Source organism: Procambarus clarkii, chromosome 42 (assembly GCF_040958095.1).
Source record: "Procambarus clarkii isolate CNS0578487 chromosome 42, FALCON_Pclarkii_2.0, whole genome shotgun sequence".
Classification (NCBI taxonomy): domain Eukaryota; kingdom Metazoa; phylum Arthropoda; class Malacostraca; order Decapoda; family Cambaridae; genus Procambarus; species Procambarus clarkii.
The window spans coordinates 30602734-30624739 of NC_091191.1; the positions used below are offsets into that span (position 1 = coordinate 30602734).

The following is a 22006-nucleotide window of genomic DNA, read 5'->3' on the forward strand; positions in this document are numbered from 1 at the left end:
TCAGTGGCACGTATCATGTTATCAGTGGCACTTTTGTCAGTGGCACATATCATGTTGTCAGTGGGACGTATCTTGTTGTCAGTGGGACGTATCGTGTTGTCGGTGGGACGTATTTTGTTGTCAGTGGCACATATCTTATTGCCAGTGGCACGTATCATGTTATCAGTGGCACTTTTGTCAGTGGCACGTATCATGTTGTCTGTGGCACATATCTTGTTTTCAGTGGCACGTATCTAGTTGTCAGTGGCACATATCAGGTTGTCAGAGGCATGTATCTTGTTGTCAGTGGCACGTATTTTGGTGTCAGTGGCACATATTATGTTGTCAGTGGCACGTATCATGTTGTCAGTGGCACGTATCATGGTGTCAGTGGCATGTATCCTGTTTTCTGTGGCACATATCTGTCTACCAGTGGCACGTATCCTGTTGTCATTGGCACGTATCCTGTTTTCTGTGGCACATATCTTGCTATCAGTGGCACGTTTCTCAATAACATGTATCATGTTTTCAGTGGCACGTATTTTGTTGTTATTGGGACGTATCTTGTTGTCGGTGGCACGTATCTTGTTGTCAGTGGCACGAATCATGTTGTCAGTGACACGTATCTTGTTGTCAGTGGCACGAATCATGTTGTCAGTGACACGTATCTTGTTGTCAGTGGCACGTTTTTCAGTGGCACGTATCATTTTGTCAGTGGCACGTATCTTGTAGTCAGTGGCATGTATCATGTTGTCAGTGACACTTATCTTGTTGTCAGTGGCATGTATCATGTTTTCAGTGGCATGTATCATGTTGTCAGTGGCATGTATCATGTTGTCAGTGGCACGTATCTTGTTGTCAGTGTCATGTATCATGTTGTCAGTGGCATGTATGATGTTGTCACTGGCATGTATCATTTTGTCTGTAGCACGTATCATGTTGTCATTTGCACGTATCTTGTGGTCAGTGGCACATATCATGTTGTCAGTGGCATGTATCATGTTGTCACTGGCATGTATCATTTTGTCTGTGGCACGTATCATGTTGTCAGTGGCACGTATCTTGTTGTCAGTGGGATGTATCTTGTTTTCAGTGGCATGTATCTTGTTGTCATTGGCATGTATCATGTCAGTGGCACGTATCTTGTTGTCAGTGGCACGTATAATGTTGTCAGTGTCATGTATGATGTTGTCACTGGCATGTATCATTTTGTCTGTGGCATGTATCATGTTGTCAGTTGCACGTATCCTGTTGTCAGTTGGACGTATCTTGATGTCTGTGGCACGTATCTTGTTGTCAGTGGCACGTATCTTGTTGTCAGTGACACGTATCTTGTTGTCAGTTGCACATTTGTCAGTGGCACATATCGTTTTATTAGTGGAACGTATCTTGTTGTCAATGGCACTTATCATGTTGTCAGTGGCACGTATCTTGTTGTCAGTGGGAAGTATCTTGTTATCAGTAGCACTTATCTTGTTTTCAGTTGCACGTATCATGTTTTCAGTGGCACGTATCTTGTTGTCAGTGGCACGTATCATATTGTCAGTGGCATGTATCATGTTGTCTGTGGCAAGTATCATTTTGTCTTTGGCATGTATCCTGTTGTAAGTGGCACGTATCTTGTTATCATTGGCACGTTTGTCAGTGGGATGTATCTTGTTGTCAGTGGGACGTATCTTGTTGTCAGTTGCACATATCTTGTTGTCAGTGGCACGAATCTTGTTATCAGTGGCACTTTTATCAGTGGTACGTATCATGTTGTCAGTGGCACGTATCTTGTTGTCAGTGGGACGTATCGTGTTGTCGGTAGCACGAATCTTGTTTTCAGTGGCACGTATCATGTTATCAGTGGCACTTTTGTCAGTGGCACGTATCATGTTATCAGTGGTACGTATCCTGTTGTCAGTGGCACGTATCCTGTTTTCTGTGGCACATATCTTGCTATCAGTTGCACGTTTTTCAATGGCACATATCATGTTTTCAGTGGCACGTTTTTTGTTGTTTGTGGGACGTATCTTGTTGTCGGTAGCACGTATCTTGTTGTCAGATGCACGAATCGTGTTGTCAGTGACACGTATCTTGATGTCAGTGGCACGTTTATCAGTGACACGTATCATGTTGTCAGTGGCACGTATCTTGTTGTCAGTGGCACGTATCATGTTGTCAGCGGCACGTATCTTCTTGTTAGTGGGATGTATCTTGTTTTCAGTGGCATGTATCTTGTTTTCAATGGCATGTATCATGTTGTCACTGGCATGTATCATTTACACTGTGGCACGTGTCATGTTATCATGGCACGTATCATGTTATCAGTGGCATGTATCATGTTATTAGTGGCAGGTATCCTGTTGACAGTGGCACGTATTCTGTTTTCAGTGGCACATATCTTGTTATCAGTGGCATGTTTTCAGTGGCACGTATCATCTTCTCAGTGGGACGTATCAGGTTGTCAGTGGCATGTATCTTGTTGTCAGTGGCACGTATCATGTTGTCAGTGGCACGTATCAGGTTGTAAAGGCACGTAACAGGTTGTCAGTAGCATGTATCAGGTTGTCAGTGGCATGTATCATGTTGTCATTGGCACGTATCAGGTTTTGAGTGGCACGTATCCTGTTGTCAGTGGCACGTATCTTGTTGTCATTGGCACGTAGCATTTTGACAGTGGCATGTTTCTTATTGTCAGTGGCACGTGTCATAGTGTCAGTGGAACGTATCTTGTTGTCTGTGGCATGTATCTTGTTATCAGTGGCACGTATCATGGTGTCAGTGGCACGTGTCTTGTTGTCAGTGGAATGTATCTTGTTGTCAATAGCACATATCATGGTGTCATTGGCACGTATCTTGTTGTCAGTGGTATGTATCTTGTTGTCAGTGGCATGTATCTTGTTGTCTGTGGCACGTATCATGTTGTCAGTGGCATGTATCTAGTTGTCAGTGCCACGTATCATGTTGTCGGTGGCACATATCTGGTTGTCAGTGGCATGTACATGTTGTCAATGGCACGTATCATGGTGTCAGTGGCACGTATCATGTTGTCAGTGGCACGTATCATTTTGTCAGTGGCACGTATCTTGTTGTCGGTGGCACGTATCATGCTGTCAGTGGCACGAATCTTGTTATCAGTTGCACGTATCTTGTTATCAGTGGCACGTATCTTGTTATCAGTGGCACCTATCAGGTTGTCAGTGGCACGTTTGTCAGTGGCACGTATCATGTTGTCAGTTGCACGTATCTTTTTGTCAGTTGGACGTATCTTGTTGTCTGTGGCACGTATCTTGTTGTCAGTGACACGTATCTTGTTGTCAGTGGCACATTTATCAGTGGCACATATCGTTTTCTCAGTGGCACGTATCTTGTTGTCAATGGCACGTATCATGTTGTCAGTGGCACGTATCTTGTTGTCAATGGCACGTATCTTGTTGTCAGTGGCACGTATCATGTTTTCAGTGGCACATATGTAGTTGTCAGTGGCACATTTCAGGTTGTCAGAGGCATGTATCTTGTTGTCAGTGGCACATATCTTGTTGTCAGTGGCACGAATCATGTTATCAGTGGCACTTTTGTCAGTGGCACGTATCATATTGTCAGTGGCACGTATCTTGTTGTCAGTGGGACGTATCGTGTTGTCGGTGGCACGTATCTTGTTTTCAGTGGCACGTATCTTGTTGTCAGTGGCACGTATCATGTTATCAGTGGCACTTTTGTCAGTGGCACGTATCATGTTATCCGTGGTACGTATCCTGTTGTCAGTGGCACGTATCCTGTTTTCTGTGGCACATATCTTGCTATCAGTGGCACGTTTTTCAATAGCACGTATCATGTTTTCAGTGGCACGTTTTTTGTTGTTTGTGGGACGTATCTTGTTGTCGGTGGCACGAATCTTGTTGTTTGTGGGACGTATCTTGTTGTCGGTGGCACGTATCTTGTTGTCAGTGGTATGTATCTTGTTGTTAGTGGCATGCATCTTGTTGTCTGTGGCACGTATCATGTTGTCAGTGGCATGTATCTTGTTGTCAGTGCCACGTATCATGTTGTCAGTGGCACATATCTGGTTGTCAGTGGCATGTACCTTTTGTCAATGGCACGTATCATGGTGTCAGTGGCACGTATCATGTTGTCAGAGGCACGTATCATGTTGTCAGTGGCACGTATCATGCTGTCAGTGGCACGTATCCTGTTGTTGGGTGCTCGTATCATGCAGTCAGTGGCACGTGTCTTGTTGTCAGTGACACGTATCTTGTTGTCAGTGGCACGTATATTTTTGTCAGTGGCACCTATTTTGTTGTCAGTGGCACGTATCTTGTTGTCATTGGCAGGTATCTTGTTCTCAGTGGCACGTATCTTGTTGTCGGTGGCCCGTATCATGCTGTCAGTGGCACGTATCTTGTTATCAGTGGCACGTATCTTGTTATCAGTGGCACGTATCTTGTTATCAGTCGCACGTATCTTGTTGTCAGTGGCACCTATCAGGTTGTCAGTAGCACCTATCAGGTTGTCAGGGGCACGTATCTTCTTGTCAGTGGCACGTATGTTGTTGTCAGTGGCACGTATCTTGTTGTCAGTGGTATGTATCTTGTTGTTAGTGGCATGTATCATGTTGTCAGTTGCACGTATCCTCTTGTCAGTTGCACGTATCTTGTTCTCAGTGGCATGTACCTTGTTGTCAGTGGAATGTATCTTGTTGTCAGTGGCCTGTATCTTGTTGTCAGTGGCACGTATCTTGTTATCAGTGGCACGTATCTTGTTATCAGTGGCATGTATCTTGTTATCAGTGGCACGTGTCTTGTTATCAGTGGCATGTATCTTGTTGTCACTGGCACGTATCTTGTTATAATCAGAACATATCCTGTTTTCAGTTGCACGTATTTTGTTATCAGTGCCACGTATCTTTTTATCAGTGGCATGTATCTTGTTATCAGTGGCCCGTTTCTTGTTGTCAGTGGCATGTATCCTGTTGTCAGTGGCACATATCTTGTTATAAGTGGCACGTATCATGTTGTCAGTTGCACGTATCTTGTTGTCAGTAACACATTTGTCAGTGGCACATATCGTTTTTTCAGTGGCACGTATCTTGTTGTCAGTGGCACGTATCTTGTTGTCAGTGACACGTATCTTGTTGTCAGTAACACATTTGTCAGTGGCACATATCGTTTTTTCAGTGGCACGTATCTTTTTGTCAATGGTACGTATCATGTTGTCAGTGGCACGTATCTTGTTGTCAGTGGGAAGTATCTTGTTATCAGTGGCACGTATCTTTTTGTCAGTAGCACGTATCATGTTTTCAGTGGCACGTATCTTGTTGTCAATGTCACGTATCATATTGTCAGTGGCATGTATCATGTTGTCTGTGGCACGTGTCATTTTGTCTTTGGCATGTATCCTGTTGTCAGTGGCACGTATCTTGTTATCATTGGCACGTTTGCCAGTGGCATGTATCATGTTGTCAGTGGCACGTATCATGTTGTCAATAGCACATATCTTATTGTCAGTGGCACGTATCATGTTATGAGTTGCACTTTTGTCAGTGGCACGTATCATGTTGTCAGTGGCACGTATCTTGTTGTCAGTGGGACATATCGTGTTGTCGGTGGCACGAATCTTGTTGTCAGTGGCACGTATCTTGTTGTCAGTGGCACATATCATGTTTTCAGTGGCACGTTTGTCAGTGGCACGTATCATGTTATCAGTGGCACGTATCCTGTTGTCACTGGCACGTATCCTGTTTTCTGTGGCACATATCTTGCTACCAGTGGCACGTATCCTGTTGTCAGTTGCACATATCCTGTATTCTGTGGCACATATCTTGCTATCAGTGGCACGTTTCTCAATAACATGTATCATGTTTTCAGTGGCACGTATTTTGTTGTTATTGGGACGTATCTTGTTGTCGGTGGCACGTATCTTGTTGTCAGTGGCACGAATCTTGTTGTCAGTGACACGTATCTTGTTGTCAGTGGCACGTATCATGTTGTCAGTGGCACGTATCTTGTTGTCAGTGGCACATTTGTCAGTGGCACACATCGTTTTGTCAGTGGCACGTATCTTGCTGTCAATGGCACGTATCATGTTGTCAGTGGCACGTATCTTGTTGTCAGTGGGAAGTATCTTGTTATCAGCAGCACGTATCTTGTTGTCAGTAGCACGTACCATGTTTTCAGTGGCACATATCTTGTTGTCAGTGGCACGTATCATATTGTCAGTGGCATGTATCATGTTGTCTGTGGCATGTATCATTTTGTCTTTGGCATGTATCCTGTTGTAAGTGGTACGTATCTTGTTATCATTGGCACGTTTGTCAGTGGCATTGTTACGGACCCGAGTCCAGCGTCCGAGCAAGGAGCAGTAACAACTACGCCATCTGTGGGTCAGCTCCCGAAACCCCCGCCAAACGAACGACGACACCTAGTGAGGACAGCGTGTACTGGCCTCGAGGACCAGTTTCCAGTCTGGTTCAGCGCTCAACACCGCCGCTCCTGACCTCTGGTGAGGTGGTGCTCCGACGACAGCGCCATCTACGGAGTGGATACGTCAGGTGTTAGTATCTGAGCCTGTGAGTGTGATGTATTAGTGTCCCAGTTATTGATGACGTGTCTGCTTACAGAGCCGACCTGGGACCACTGTGTTGAAGGTGAAGTCAGTCTACCCGAGGCAGCCAGTCTCCATACAGTGAAGTTTGCTGCAGCTGTCGTGACGTCGTCCCCCCGGAAGAACACTGTGGTGTGTTAAGCCTGCCAGTGGAGTGGCAGTGGAAGGATTTACCCGGGACCGACGGTCGGAGACGATAATCCACTGGGGTATTGAGGACAGGAGGGTGATTGGTGATATCACACGAGACTCCTGTCTAGGGCGTACCCCTTATATCGTTCGTGGAGTGGCCGTACCAGCCTTGGTGGCTCAGTACCTGCCAGCAGACCTGCTGGACGTGTGGTTGACGGCCTCCACGACGGTGCCCCCAGTGGACCTGTGTTGTGGCTGACCTGTGGCCAGGGTAGGCTCGGCGTTCTCCGAGGACACGTCTTGAGGCCACGAAGAAAGCACCAAGGAATCGGCACCGAAAGTGGTGTGGCACCAGAGTCTTCAGCAGAAGACTACAGTGAATAATCCCCTTGCAAAGTGTTAATACCCCTCCCCCTGTGTACTCCTTTTATATAATATTTATTTATTGGTGGTGGTCAATATATTATATTAAGTTCTTACCTTTTTTTCCCTACTCCCTTTAAGTTACTTGCGTCACGGATCGCATCCCTTGATAGCCTCTACTGGCTTGGGGCCGGATATATATATCTTCCTCTAACTACATCAGAGTAAGAACCCTGTTGCGTCCCGAGAGGGCCGTAACATAATTGGCATCCCCAGCGGGATCCGTCCCCTTGTTAAGTATGTTTGACAGGGGTGGTGAAGTGGAGTAATCCCTGTATATAATTCCCCCTGTGTGTGACGATTGTGACGTTATACGTCCTGTGCGGTGCTCAGTGACTAAGTGCGATATTGTGCAGTGTGGTGCTCGCTGTGATTAAGCGATTAAGTGCAATATTGACTAGTGCGGTGCTCAGTGATTTAGTGCAATATTGTAGAGCGAGGTGTTCGCTTGGACTCAGTGCAATATTGGGTAGTGCGGTGCCCGGAGTGATTACGTGCAATATTGGCAAGTGCAGTGTTTGGTGCAATATTGGCGTAGAACAGTGCTCGGTGCGTTAAGTGCTAACGTGTAAGCAAGGTGTTAAGTGCAAAGTGTTCCATCTGTGACAATGGCAGACAAAGCTACCATCGATGATCTGGACGATGTTCAGGCTTTTCTGAACAGAGTGGACTGTCTTGCCAGATTAAAGTATCTGAGCAAACCGGAACTTGTACTAGTGAGCGCCTACCTGGAGATCAAGATCCGTGCCAGTGATTCCCGTGTGGAGATCTTGTCCAAGGTTCACCGGCACCTGAAGGCAGAAGAGAAACAGGAAGGCGAGACTCCTAGTACAAGGGAAGGTGAGGAAATAGCTTCCACAGAAAAGGAAGATAAGGGCAGTGACATTGACAGTGATGCAGGTGAGCTTAATATCAGCCTCCTAACAGTCAAAATGCGTGCCTTGGAAATCAATCGAGAAATTGAATGGAAGAAGTTAGAATTAGAACGAGAGTTAAAAGATAAAGAATTGGCGATGAGGCGTCTAGAATTAGAAGAGAGACGAGAGAGAGAAGAACGAGAAAGAGAAGAAAAAGAAAGACAGAGACAACATGAACTAGAAGTTTTACGACTAGGCACTGGGCAGAGACAAACTGGAGTAAGCGGTTTCGATCCGGTAAGAAATATCAAAATGGTCCCCAAATTCAACGAGAGAGAGGTTTCGAAGTTCTTCGCAGCCTTCGAGAAAGTCGCTGCCTCTTTGGAGTGGCCAAGGGAGAATTGGGCCATCATGATACAGTCAGTCTTGACTGGGAAGGCCCAAATCGCCTACTCTACGTTATCCCTTGACGACTCCGGCGATTACGATATGGTGAAGAAAGTGGTGCTCATGGCGTACCAATTGGTACCTGAGGCATATAGGCAAAAGTTCCGAAACCTGAAGAAGACCTCAGAGCACACTTTCACCGAATTCGCCACCATCAAGGAGCGACTTTTTCAAGAATGGTGCGCCTCTCGGAAGGTGGAGACCAAGGAAGACCTCGAGCAGCTGATTCTGCTCGAGGACTTCAAGGATTGTTTGTCTGTAGACCTGAAGACGTACTTAGAGGAACAGCAGGTAGAGACCTTGAGTGCAGCAGCCACCATGGCTGAAGAGTACATCCTGACTCATAGGCCGTCTGCTAAGTACGTCTCGAGGAATTACCAGCGCCGGTTTGACAGACCTCACGACGAAGAAGAAGAAAGACCCGTCCCACAAAGTGCTAAGAAGACACCCCCAAGTAGCCCCCGAAGAACAAGTCCCAGTAGTCCGAAACACCGTATTCCAAGGAGGAATATGGTGTGCTGGACTTGTGGGCAGAAAGGGCACATAGCTGCTAGGTGCCGAGGTAGAAGAGGTGGCAGCGCACGAAGGGAGGTGATGTTGGTGAGCTGTGTTACATCACCAGTAGGAAACCAGTCTACGACGACGCAGGAAGGACCAAGTTTGTTGGCCCCTCACACTTCAACCGGGTATGTAACGAGTGATCATACTGGTAGATCAATTGTCGTGCTCAGAGATAGTGGAGCAGCCCAGTCCCTGATCGTGAAGAGCTCGTTACCCGAGGGAGTAAGTGTGAACGGGAGACAAGAGGTTGTCCTGGTTGGGTTTCCAAGGACGCAGTACATCGCCCCCTTAGTGCCAGTACATCTCGACACGCCTTATTTCAGCGGCACATGTGTGTTGGCAGTAGTCGATACCCTCCCTGTGGCTGGGATTGACGTGGTACTAGCCAACGACTTGGTGACAGATTGGAGCATCAATCTTCCCAAGGTTGCGGACGAGTCTACCGGAACAGCACGGTCTGAGGTAACAGGCAATGGTAATGTCCAGGTAAAGACAGACACGGATTTGAACATGTCTAATTTGTCCTCTCCCCCGCAGATCGACAGTTATTTAGCAGTGTCTCCTGATTCTCTCGACAAGGAACATAAAGTTAAGAAGGCAGAGGTACCTGAGCACGAAGAGAGGCCTTGTGTGCAGGCACCCACAGATACCAACGAGTCTGGAGCGAAGGCGGATGTGTACTTGCGGTATGGCAAGGTACAGCGTGTATTGAACCAGCCAGAGATTCCCCAGACTTCAGAGGTATGTGAGGTGTGTTCAAAAGGTCTAGTGCCCTCTTCGGTCCAAGCCAGGCTAGTGGATGTTGCCGGCTATGGACATGACTGGCTCGGGAAGCATATCCCTCAATTGACCCCATGTTTCTCAGCAGTATTTTGTTTTGTTCTCCTATGTGCTCTCTGTGTTCTCAGTAAGGATCAGTGGACGACCCGAAGGATGATGGCTCCCGTGAACATCGAGAAGAGGTCCCTGGGATTAGAGATTTGCACTGCAAGTGTTGCAGTTGAAGAAGGGACCTGGGAGGTAATAGATGATACAGGAGGTACGATATGTGATAATGTGAGTGACTGTTTCCGACAGGTTGACACCCCCCGCGTGACTGCTGAGCCTCAACACAGCGTTATACGGAACGTTGGTCGACCTGACGGGGGCAGAGCGAATGCCATCTTCGGTGAGCAAGCAGCCCTGTTGGAACTAGGTGTGGACCTAGTAGAGGAGTATGCTGTAAGTACTGTTTTACCCGCTGTCGCTATCACTCTGAATTATCAGACCCCTGTATTCCAGGTTCCTGTCTCCCTGAAGGACCATCGGGCCGGCACCAGAAATGCCGTCTGTGGTCAGCCATCATCGGTGCCACGACATAAGGAAGTGTCGAGTCACCCCAGATCGTGTCGAAACCAATCCGTACTAGAGAGATGTGAGATGATGCCCCTATTTGCCATCGCAGAGGAGGTGTGGAAGATTACGTCAGGCAGGTCATCGCCTGCCATTTTTAAGCTCCCTTTGTGCCAGGGTTTCTCAGTAGAAAAGTTCTGTGGACAAGACAGTTTCATCACTCCAGCTCATAGTATAAGTAAGTCCATTTGGAGTTGTGTCGCCGTACTAATTTGGTTTGTATTTCTTTTTATAGAACCCCAAACCAAATTCTTTTTGGTGGGGAGGTGTTACGGACCCGAGTCCAGCGTCCGAGCAAGGAGCAGTAACAACTACGCCATCTGTGGGTCAGCTCCCGAAACCCCCGCCAAACGAACGACGACACCTAGTGAGGACAGCGTGTACTGGCCTCGAGGACCAGTTTCCAGTCTGGTTCAGCGCTCAACACCGCCGCTCCTGACCTCTGGTGAGGTGGTGCTCCGACGACAGCGCCATCTACGGAGTGGATACGTCAGGTGTTAGTATCTGAGCCTGTGAGTGTGATGTATTAGTGTCCCAGTTATTGATGACGTGTCTGCTTACAGAGCCGACCTGGGACCACTGTGTTGAAGGTGAAGTCAGTCTACCCGAGGCAGCCAGTCTCCATACAGTGAAGTTTGCTGCAGCTGTCGTGACGTCGTCCCCCCGGAAGAACACTGTGGTGTGTTAAGCCTGCCAGTGGAGTGGCAGTGGAAGGATTTACCCGGGACCGACGGTCGGAGACGATAATCCACTGGGGTATTGAGGACAGGAGGGTGATTGGTGATATCACACGAGACTCCTGTCTAGGGCGTACCCCTTATATCGTTCGTGGAGTGGCCGTACCAGCCTTGGTGGCTCAGTACCTGCCAGCAGACCTGCTGGACGTGTGGTTGACGGCCTCCACGACGGTGCCCCCAGTGGACCTGTGTTGTGGCTGACCTGTGGCCAGGGTAGGCTCGGCGTTCTCCGAGGACACGTCTTGAGGCCACGAAGAAAGCACCAAGGAATCGGCACCGAAAGTGGTGTGGCACCAGAGTCTTCAGCAGAAGACTACAGTGAATAATCCCCTTGCAAAGTGTTAATACCCCTCCCCCTGTGTACTCCTTTTATATAATATTTATTTATTGGTGGTGGTCAATATATTATATTAAGTTCTTACCTTTTTTTCCCTACTCCCTTTAAGTTACTTGCGTCACGGATCGCATCCCTTAATAGCCTCTACTGGCTTGGGGCCGGATATATATATCTTCCTCTAACTACATCAGAGTAAGAACCCCGTTGCGTCCCGAGAGGGCCGTAACAGGCATGTATCATGTTGTCAGTGGCACGTATCTTGTTGTCAGTGGGACGTATCGTGTTGTCGGTGGCACGTATCTTGTTGTCAGTGGCACATATTTTGTTGTCAGTGGCACGTATCATGTTATCAGTGGCACTTTTGTCAGTGGCACGTATGATGTTGTCAGTGGCACGTATCTTGTTGTCAGTGGGACGTATCGTGTTGTCGGTGGCACGTATCTTGTTTTCAGTGGCACGTATCTTGTTGTCAGTGGCACGTATCATGTTATCAGTGGCACGTATCATGTTATCAGTGGCACGTATCCTGTTGTCAGTGGCACGTATCCTGTTTTCTGTGGCACAGATCTTGCTATCAGTGGCACGTTTCTCAATAACATGTATCATGTTTTCAGTTGCACGTATTTTGTTGTTATTGGGACGTATCTTGTTGTCGGTGACACGTATCTTGTTGTCAGTGGCACGTTTGTCAGTGGCACGTATCATGTTGTCAGTGGCACGTATCTTGTTGTCAGTGGCACACATCGTTTTGTCAGTGGCACGTATCTTGCTGTCAATGGCACGTATCATGTTGTCAGTGGCACGTATCTTGTTGTCAGTGGGAAGTATCTTGTTATCAGCAGCACGTATCTTGTTGTCAGTAGCACGTACCATGTTTTCAGTGGCACATATCTTGTTGTCAGTGGCACGTATCATATTGTCAGTGGCTTGTATCATGTTGTCTGTGGCATGTATCATTTTGTCTTTGGAATGTATCCTGTTGTAAGTGGTACGTATCTTGTTATCATTGGCACGTTTGTCAGTGGCATGTATCATGTTGTCAGTGGCACGTATCTTGTTGTCAGTGGGACGTATCGTGTTGTCAGTGGCACGTATCTTGTTGTCAGTGGCACATATTTTGTTGTCAGTGGCACGTATCATGTTATCAGTGGCACTTTTGTCAGTGGCACGTATCATGTTATCAGTGGCACGTATCCTGTTGTCAGTGGCACGTATCCTGTTTACTGTGGCACAGATCTTGCTATCAGTGGCACGTTTTTCAATGACACGTATCATGTTTTCCGTGGCACGTTTTTTGTTGTTTGTGGGACGTATCTTGTTGTCGGTGGCACGTATCTTGTTGTCAGATGCACGAATCTTGTTGTCAGTGACATGTATCTTGTTGTCAGTGGCACGTATCATGGTGTCAGTGGCACGTATCTTGTTGTCAGTGGCACGTATCATGTTGCCAGTGGCACGTATCTTGTTGTCAGTGGGATGTATCATGTTTTCAGTGGCATGTATCATGTTGTGATTGGCATGTATCATGTTGTCAGTGGCACGTATTTTCTTGTCAGTGGCATGTATTATGTTGTCAGTGGCATGTATGATGTTGTCACTGGCATGTATCATTTTGTCTGTGGAACGTATCATGTTGTCATTTGCACGTATCTTGTGGTCAGTGGCACATATCATGTTGTCAGTGGCAAGTATCATGTTGTCACTGGCATGTATCATTTTGTCTGTGGAACGTATCATGTTGTCATTTGCACGTATCATGGTGTCAGTGGCACGTATCTTGTTGTCAGTGGCACATATCATGTTGTCAGTGGCACGTATCTTGTTGTCAGTGGGATGTATCTTGTTTTCAGTGGCACATAACTTGTTGTCAGTGGCACGTATCATATTGTCAGTGGCATGTATCATGTTGTCTGTGGTATGTATTATTTTGTCTTTGGCACGTATCCTGTTGTAAGTGGCACGTATCTTGTTATCATTGGAACGTTTGTCAGTGGCATGTATCATGTTGTCAGTGGCACGTATCTTGTTGTCATTGGGACGTATCGTGTTGTCGGTGGCACGTATCTTGTTGTCAGTGGCACATATCTTGTTGTCAGTGGCACGTATCATGTTATCAGTGGCACTTTTGTCAGTGGCACGTATCATGTTGTCTGTGGCACGTATCTTCTTGTCAGTGGGATGTATCTTGTTTTCAGAGGCATGTATCTTGTTGTCAGTGGCATGTATCAAGTTGTCACTGGCATGTATCATTTGATCTGTGGCACGTATCATGTTATCAGTGGCACGTATCATGTTATCAGTGGCACGTATCATGTTATCAGTGGCATGTATCTTGTTATTAGTGGCACGTATCCTGTTGTCAGTGGCACGTATCCTGTTTTCAGTGGCACATATCTTGTTATCAGTGGCATGTTTTCAATGCCACGTATCATCTTGTCAGTGGCACGTATCAGGTTGTCAGTGGAATGTATCTTGTGTCAGTGGCACGTATCATGTTGTCAGTGGCACGTATCAGGTTATAAGGGCACGTAACAGGTTGTCCGTAGCATGTATCAGGTTGTCAGTGGCACGTATCATGTTGTCAGTGGCACGTATCAGGTTTTCAGTGGCACATATCCTGTTGTCAGTGGCACGTATCTTGTTGTCATTGGCACGTATCATTTTGTCAGTGGCATGTATCTTGTCAGTGGTACGTGTCATAGTGTCAGTGGAACGTATTTTGTTGTCTGTGGCATGTATCTTGTTATCAGTGGCACGTATCTTGTTGTCAATGGCACGTATTATTGTGTCAGTGGCACTTGTCTTGTTGTTAGTGGAATGTATCTTGTTGTCAATGGCACGTATCATGGAGTCAGTGGCACGTATCTTGTTGTCAGTGCCATGTATCATGTTGTTAGTGGCACATATCTGGTTGTCAGTGGCATGTACCTGTTGTCAATGGCACGTATCATGGTGTCAGTGGCACGTATCATGTTGTCAGTGGCACATATCATGTTGTCAGTGGCACGTATCATGCTGTCACTGGCACGTATCCTGTTGTTAGTGGCACGTATCTTGTTGTCAGTGGCATGCATCTTGTTGTCAGTGGCACGTATCTTGTTGTCAGTGGCACGTATCTTGTTGTCAGTGGCATGTATCATGTTGTCAGTGGCACATATCTTGTCAGTGGGACGTATCGTGTTGTTGGTGGCACGTATCTTGTTGTCAGTGGTACATATCTTAATGTCAGTGGCACGTATCATGTTATCAGTTGCACCTTTGTCAGTGGCACGTATCTTGTTGTCAGTGGCACGTATCTTGTTGTCAGTGGGACATATCGTGTTGTCGGTGGCACATATCTTGTTGTCAGTGGCACGTATCTTGTTGTCAGTGGCACGTATCATGTTATCAGTGGCACGTTTGTCAGTGGCACGTATCATGTTATCAGTGGCACGTATCCTGTTGTCAGTGGCACGTATCCTGTTTCCTGAGGCACATACCGTGCTATCATTGGCACGTATCCTGTTGTCAGTTGCACATATCCTGTATTCTGTGGCACATATCTTGCTATCAGTGGCACGTTTCTCAATAACATGTATCATGTTTTCAGTTGCACGTATTTTGTTGTTATTGGGACGTATCTTGTTGTCGGTGGCACGTATCTTATTGTCAGTGGCAGGAATCTTGTTGTCAGTGACACGTATCTTGTCAGTGGCACGTTTGTCAGTGGCACGTATCATGTTGTCAGTGGCTCGTATCTTGTTGTCAGTGGCACACATCGTTTTGTCAGTGGCACGTATCTTGCTGTCAATGGCACGTATCATGTTGTCAGTGGCACGTATCTTGTTGTCAGTGGGAAGTATCTTGTTATCAGCAGCACGTATCTTGTTGTCAGTAGCACGTACCATGTTTTCAGTGGCACATATCTTGTTGTCAGTGGCACGTATCATATTGTCAGTGGCTTGTATCATGTTGTCTGTGGCATGTATCATTTTGTCTTTGGCATGTATCCTGTTGTAAGTGGTACGTATCTTGTTATCATTGGCACGTTTGTCAGTGGCATGTATCATGTTGTCAGTGGCACGTATCTTGTTGTCAGTGGGACGTATCGTGTTGTCAGTGGCACGTATCTTGTTGTCAGTGGCACATATTTTGTTGTCAGTGGCACGTATCATGTTATCAGTGGCACTTTTGTCAGTGGCACGTATCATGTTATCAGTGGCACGTATCCTGTTGTCAGTGGCACGTATCCTGTTTACTGTGGCACAGATCTTGCTATCAGTGGCACGTTTTTCAATGACACGTATCATGTTTTCCGTGGCACGTTTTTTGTTGTTTGTGGGACGTATCTTGTTGTCGGTGGCACGTATCTTGTTGTCAGATGCACGAATCTTGTTGTCAGTGACATGTATCTTGTTGTCAGTGGCACGTATCATGTTGTCAGTGGCACGTATCTTGTTGTCAGTGGCACGTATCATGTTGCCAGTGGCACGTATCTTGTTGTCAGTGGGATGTATCATGTTTTCAGTGGCATGTATCATGTTGTCATTGGCATGTATCATGTTGTCAGTGGCACGTATTTTCTTGTCAGTGGCATGTATTATGTTGTCAGTGGCATGTATGATGTTGTCACTGGCATGTATCATTTTGTCTGTGGAACGTATCATGTTGTCATTTGCACGTATCTTGTGGTCAGTGGCACATATCATGTTGTCAGTGGCAAGTATCATGTTGTCACTGGCATGTATCATTTTGTCTGTTTCACATATCATGTTGTCAGTGGCACGTATCTTGTTGTCAGTGGGATGTATCTTGTTTTCAGTGGCACATATCTTGTTGTCAGTGGCACGTATCATATTGTCAGTGGCATGTATCATGTTGTCTGTGGTATGTATTATTTTGTCTTTGGCACGTATCCTGTTGTAAGTGGCACGTATCTTGTTATCATTGGAACGTTTGTCAGTGGCATGTATCATGTTGTCAGTGGCACGTATCTTGTTGTCATTGGGACGTATCGTGTTGTCGGTGGCACGTATCTTGTTGTCAGTGGCACATATCTTGTTGTCAGTGGCACGTATCATGTTATCAGTGGCACTTTTGTCAGTGGCACGTATCATGTTGTCTGTGGCACGTATCTTCTTGTCAGTGGGATGTATCTTGTTTTCAGAGGCATGTATCTTGTTGTCAGTGGCATGTATCATGTTGTCACTAGCATGTATCATTTGATCTGTGGCACGTATCATGTTATCAGTGGCACGTATCATGTTATCAGTGGCACGTATCATGTTATCAGTGGCATGTATCTTGTTATTAGTGGCACGTATCCTGTTGTCAGTGGCACGTATCCTGTTTTCAGTGGCACATATCTTGTTATCAGTGGCATGTTTTCAATGCCACGTATCATCTTGTCAGTGGCACGTATCAGGTTGTCAGTGGAATGTATCTTGTGTCAGTGGCACGTATCATGTTGTCAGTGGCACGTATCAGGTTATAAGGGCACGTAACAGGTTGTCCGTAGCATGTATCAGGTTGTCAGTGGCACGTATCATGTTGTCAGTGGCACGTATCAGGTTTTCAGTGGCACATATCCTGTTGTCAGTGGCACGTATCTTGTTGTCATTGGCACGTATCATTTTGTCAGTGGCATGTATCTTGTCAGTGGTACGTGTCATAGTGTCAGTGGAACGTATTTTGTTGTCTGTGGCATGTATCTTGTTATCAGTGGCACGTATCTTGTTGTCAATGGCACGTATTATTGTGTCAGTGGCACTTGTCTTGTTGTTAGTGGAATGTATCTTGTTGTCAATGGCACGTATCATGGAGTCAGTGGCACGTATCTTGTTGTCAGTGCCATGTATCATGTTGTTAGTGGCACATATCTGGTTGTCAGTGGCATGTACCTGTTGTCAATGGCACGTATCATGGTGTCAGTGGCACGTATCATGTTGTCAGTGGCACATATCATGTTGTCAGTGGCACGTATCATGCTGTCACTGGCACGTATCCTGTTGTTAGTGGCACGTATCTTGTTGTCAGTGGCATGCGTCTTGTTGTCAGTGGCACGTATCTTGTTGTCAGTGGCACGTATCTTGTTGTCAGTGGCATGTATCATGTTGTCAGTGGCACATATCTTGTTGTCAGTGGGACGTATCGTGTTGTTGGTGGCACGTATCTTGTTGTCAGTGGTACATATCTTAATGTCAGTGGCACGTATCATGTTATCAGTTGCACCTTTGTCAGTGGCACGTATCTTGTTGTCAGTGTTACGTATCTTGTTGTCAGTGGGACATATCGTGTTGTCGGTGGCACATATCTTGTTGTCAGTGGCACGTATCTTGTTGTCAGTGGCACGTATCATGTTATCAGTGGCACGTTTGTCAGTGGCACGTATCATGTTATCAGTGGCACGTATCCTGTTGTCAGTGGCACGTATCCTGTTTCCTGAGGCACATACCGTGCTATCATTGGCACGTATCCTGTTGTCAGTTGCACATATCCTGTATTCTGTGGCACATATCTTGCTATCAGTGGCACGTTTCTCAATAACATGTATCATGTTTTCAGTTGCACGTATTTTGTTGTTATTGGGACGTATCTTGTTGTCGGTGGCACGTATCTTGTTGTCAGTGGCAGGAATCTTGTTGTCAGTGACACGTATCTTGTTGTCAGTGGCACGTTTGTCAGTGGCACGTATCATGTTGTCAGTGGCACGTATCTTGTTGTCAGTGGCACACATCGTTTTGTCAGTGGCACGTATCTTGCTGTCAATGGCACGTATCATGTTGTCAGTGGCACGTATCTTGTTGTCAGTGGGAAGTATCTTGTTATCAGCAGCACGTATCTTGTTGTCAGTAGCACGTACCATGTTTTCAGTGGCACATATCTTGTTGTCAGTGGCACGTATCATATTGTCAGTGGCTTGTATCATGTTGTCTGTGGCATGTATCATTTTGTCTTTGGCATGTATCCTGTTGTAAGTGGTACGTATCTTGTTATCATTGGCACGTTTGTCAGTGGCATGTATCATGTTGTCAGTGGCACGTATCTTGTTGTCAGAGGGACGTATCGTGTTGTCAGTGGCACGTATCTTGTTGTCAGTGGCACATATTTTGTTGTCAGTGGCACGTATCATGTTATCAGTGGCACTTTTGTCAGTGGCACGTATCATGTTACCAGTGGCACGTATCCTGTTGTCAGTGGCACGTATCCTGTTTACTGTGGCACAGATCTTGCTATCAGTGGCACGTTTTTCAATGACACGTATCATGTTTTCCGTGGCACGTTTTTTGTTGTTTGTGGGACGTATCTTGTTGTCGGTGGCACGTATCTTTTTGTCAGATGCACGAATCTTGTTGTCAGTGACATGTATCTTGTTGTCAGTGGCACGTATCATGTTGTCAGTGGCACGTATCTTGTTGTCAGTGGCACGTATCATGTTGCCAGTGGCACGTATCTTGTTGTCAGTGGGATGTATCATGTTTTCAGTGGCATGTATCATGTTGTCATTGGCATGTATCATGTTGTCAGTGGCACGTATTTTCTTGTCAGTGGCATGTATTATGTTGTCAGTGGCATGTATGATGTTGTCACTGGCATGTATCATTTTGTCTGTGGAACGTATCATGTTGTCATTTGCACGTATCTTGTGGTCAGTGGCACATATCATGTTGTCAGTGGCAAGTATCATGTTGTCACTGGCATGTATCATTTTGTCTGTTTCACGTATCATGTTGTCAGTGGCACGTATCTTGTTGTCAGTGGGATGTATCTTGTTTTCAGTGGCACATATCTTGTTGTCAGTGGCACGTATCATATTGTCAGTGGCATGTATCATGTTGTCTGTGGTATGTATTATTTTGTCTTTGGCACGTATCCTGTTGTAAGTGGCACGTATCTTGTTATCATTGGAACGTTTGTCAGTGGCATGTATCATGTTGTCAGTGGCACGTATCTTGTTGTCATTGGGACGTATCGTGTTGTCGGTGGCACGTATCTTGTTGTCAGTGGCACATATCTTGTTGTCAGTGGCACGTATCATGTTATCAGTGGCACTTTTGTCAGTGGCACGTATCATGTTGTCTGTGGCACGTATCTTCTTGTCAGTGGGATGTATCTTGTTTTCAGAGGCATGTATCTTGTTGTCAGTGGCATGTATCATGTTGTCACTAGCATGTATCATTTGATCTGTGGCACGTATCATGTTATCAGTGGCACGTATCATGTTATCAGTGGCACTTATCATGTTATCAGTGGCATATATCTTGTTATTAGTGGCACGTATCCTGTTGTCAGTGGCACGTATCCTGTTTTCAGTGGCACATATCCTGTTGTCAGTGGCACGTATCAGGTTGTAAGGGCACGTAACAGGTTGTCTGTAGCATGTATCTGGTTGTCTGTGGCACGTATCATGTTGTCAGTGGCACGTATCAGGTTTTCAGTGGCACATATCCTGTTGTCAGTGGCACGTATCTTGTTGTCATTGGCACGTATCATTTTGTCAGTGGCATGTATCTTGTCAGTGGTACGTGTCATAGTGTCAGTGGAACGTATTTTGTTGTCTGTTGCATGTATCTTGTTATCAGTGGCACGTATCTTGTTGTCAATGGCACGTATTATTGTGTCAGTGGCACTTGTCTTGTTGTTAGTGGAATGTATCTTGTTGTCAATGGCACGTATCATGGAGTCAGTGGCACGTATCTTGTTGTCAGTGCCATGTATCATGTTTTTAGTGGCACATATCTGGTTGTCAGTGGCATGTACCTGTTGTCAATGGCACGTATCATGGTGTCAGTGGCACGTATCATGTTGTCAGTGGCACATATCATGTTGTCAGTGGCACGTATCATGCTGTCACTGGCACGTATCCTGTTGTTAGTGGCACGTATCTTGTTGTCAGTTTCATGCATCTTGTTGTCAGTGGCACGTATCTTGTTGTCAGTGGCACGTATCTTGTTGTCAGGGGCAGGTATCTTGTTCTCAGTGGCAGGTATCTTGTTGTCGGTGGCACGTATCATGCTGTCAGTGGCACGTATCTTGTTATCAGTTGCACGTATCTTGTTGTCAGGGGTATGTATCTTGTTGTTAGTGGCATGTATCTTGTTGTCAGTGGCACGTATGCTGTTGTCAGTTGCACGTATCTTGTTGTCAGTGGCATGTACCTTGTTGTCAGTGGCATGTATCTTGTTGTCAGTGGCATGTATCTTGTTGTCAGTGGCTTGTATCTTGTTGTCAGTGGCACGTATCTTGTTATCAGTGGCACGTATCTTGTTATCAGTGGCACGTATCTTGTTATCAGTTGCACGTATCTTGATGTTAGTGCCACGTATCTTTTTGTAAGTGGCACGTGTCTTGTTATCAGTGGCATGTATCTTGTTGTCACTGGCACGTATCTTGTTATAATCAGCACATATCCTGTTTTCAGTTGCACGTATTTTGTTACCAGTGCCACGTATCTTGTTATCAGTGGCATGTATCTTGTTATCAGTGGCCCGTTTCTTGTTGTCAGTGGCATGTATCCTGTTGTCAGTGGCACATATCACGTTGCTATATCTTGCTATCAGTGGCACGTTTGTCAGTGGCACGTATCACGTTGTCAGTTGCACGAATCTTGTTGTCAGTTGGACGTATTTTGTAGTCTGTGGCACGTATCTTGTTGTCAGTGGCACATTTGTCAGTGGCACATATCGTTTTCTCAGTGGCACGTATCCTGTTGTCAATGGCACGTATCATGTTGTCAGTGGCACGTATCTTGTTATCAGAAGCACGTATCTTTTTGTCAGTAGCACGTATCATGTTTTCAGTGACACATATCTTGTTGTCAGTAGCACGTATCATATTGTCAGTGGCATGTATCATGTTGCCTGTGGCATGTGTCATTTTGTCTTTAGCATGTATCCTGTTGTCAGTGGCACGTATCTTGTTATCATTGGCACGTTTGTCAGTGGCATGTATCATGTTGTCAGTGGCACGTATCATGTTGTCAGTGGGACGTATCGTGTTGTCAGTGGCAAGTATCTTGTTGTCAGTGGCACATATCTTGTTGTCAGTGGCACGTATCATGTTATCAGTGGCACTTTTGTCAGTGGCACATATCATGTTGTCAGTGGGACGTATCTTGTTTTCAGCGACACGTATCTTGTTGTCAGTGGCACATTTGTCAGTGGCACATATCGTTTTCTCAGTGGCACGTATCTTGTTGTCAATGGCACGTATCATGTTGTCAGTGGCACATATCTTGTTGTCAGTGGGAAGTATCTTGTTATCAGTGTCACGTATCTTTTTGTCAGTAGCACGTTTCCTGTTTTCAATGGCACGTATCTTGTTGTCAGTGGAACGTATCATATTGTCAGTGGCATGTATCATGTTGTCTGTGGCACGTGTCAATTTGTCTTTGGCATGTATCCTGTTGTCAGTGGCACGTATCTTGTTATCATTGGCACGTTTGTCAGTGGCACGTATCATGTTGTCAGTGGCACGTATCATGTTGTCAGTGGGACGTATCGTGTTGTCAGTGGCACGTATCTTGTTGTCAGTGGCACATATCTTGTTGTCAGTGGGACGTATCATGTTGTCAGTGG

At 45.9% G+C, this 22006-nt stretch overlaps 4 protein-coding genes across 4 annotated transcripts; all 4 read right to left on the reverse strand.

Annotated features, from left to right (window-relative positions):
- Positions 1 to 233: 233 nt before the first annotated feature.
- LOC138373481 (golgin subfamily A member 6-like protein 22) lies at positions 234 to 2222 on the reverse strand. Its single transcript, XM_069339693.1, has 3 exons — positions 1673 to 2222; positions 1077 to 1543; positions 234 to 605 (listed from the first exon to the last, which is right to left on the reverse strand). The coding sequence occupies exons 1-3, from the start codon at positions 2220 to 2222 to the stop codon at positions 234 to 236; spliced, it is 1389 nt and encodes a 462-aa protein (XP_069195794.1).
- Positions 2223 to 2923: 701 nt separating this feature from the next.
- Positions 2924 to 6045, reverse strand: LOC138373482 (golgin subfamily A member 6-like protein 22). The gene is made up of 3 exons (XM_069339694.1): positions 5755 to 6045; positions 4107 to 4719; positions 2924 to 3240 (listed from the first exon to the last, which is right to left on the reverse strand). The coding sequence occupies exons 1-3, from the start codon at positions 6043 to 6045 to the stop codon at positions 2924 to 2926; spliced, it is 1221 nt and encodes a 406-aa protein (XP_069195795.1).
- Positions 6046 to 16912: 10867 nt separating this feature from the next.
- Positions 16913 to 18822, reverse strand: LOC138373483 (golgin subfamily A member 6-like protein 22). Its single transcript, XM_069339695.1, has 3 exons — positions 18646 to 18822; positions 17884 to 18087; positions 16913 to 17266 (listed from the first exon to the last, which is right to left on the reverse strand). The coding sequence occupies exons 1-3, from the start codon at positions 18820 to 18822 to the stop codon at positions 16913 to 16915; spliced, it is 735 nt and encodes a 244-aa protein (XP_069195796.1).
- A 2150-nt stretch (positions 18823 to 20972) lies between these two features.
- LOC138373484 (golgin subfamily A member 6-like protein 6) lies at positions 20973 to 21890 on the reverse strand. Its single transcript, XM_069339696.1, has 2 exons — positions 21482 to 21890; positions 20973 to 21289 (listed from the first exon to the last, which is right to left on the reverse strand). Exons 1-2 carry the CDS (start codon positions 21888 to 21890, stop codon positions 20973 to 20975), a joined length of 726 nt encoding a protein of 241 aa, XP_069195797.1.
- Positions 21891 to 22006: the final 116 nt, after the last annotated feature.

Excerpts from the sequence above, each read along its gene's own strand:
- LOC138373481 (XM_069339693.1), bottom strand. The coding sequence starts at position 2,222 with ATGATACATGCCATTGAAAACAAGATACATGCCACTGAAAACAAGATA. Across the intron at positions 1,544-1,672 it reads TGCCACTGACAACAAGATAT|ACAACATGATACATGCCACT; the intron begins GTGCAACTGACA and ends TACTTGCCACAG. Across the intron at positions 606-1,076 it reads CCAATGACAACAAGATACAT|ATACGTGTCACTGACAACAT; the intron begins GCCACTGAAAAC and ends ACTGACAACAAG.
- LOC138373482 (XM_069339694.1), bottom strand. The coding sequence starts at position 6,045 with ATGATACGTGCCATTGACAGCAAGATACGTGCCACTGACAAAACGATG. Across the intron at positions 4,720-5,754 it reads CCACAGAATACAGGATATGT|ATACGTGCCACTGATAACAA; the intron begins GCAACTGACAAC and ends ACTGATAACAAG. Across the intron at positions 3,241-4,106 it reads TGCCACTGACAACATGATAC|ACAACAAGATACGTCCAACT; the intron begins GTGCCTCTGACA and ends TACGTGCCACAG.
- LOC138373483 (XM_069339695.1), bottom strand. The coding sequence starts at position 18,822 with ATGATACGTGCCACTGACAACAAGATACATGTCACTGACAACAAGATT. Across the intron at positions 18,088-18,645 it reads ATAGCAAGATCTGTGCCACA|ATACGTGTCACTGACAACAA; the intron begins GTAAACAGGATA and ends ACTGACAACAAG. Across the intron at positions 17,267-17,883 it reads TACGTGCCAATGATAGCACG|ATACGTGCCACTGACTCCAT; the intron begins GTATGTGCCTCA and ends ACTGACAACAAG.
- LOC138373484 (XM_069339696.1), bottom strand. The coding sequence starts at position 21,890 with ATGATACGTGCCACTGACAAACGTGCCAATGATAACAAGATACGTGCC. Across the intron at positions 21,290-21,481 it reads TGCCACTGATAACATGATAC|GCAACATGATACATGCCACT; the intron begins GTGCCACTGACA and ends CACATGCCACAG.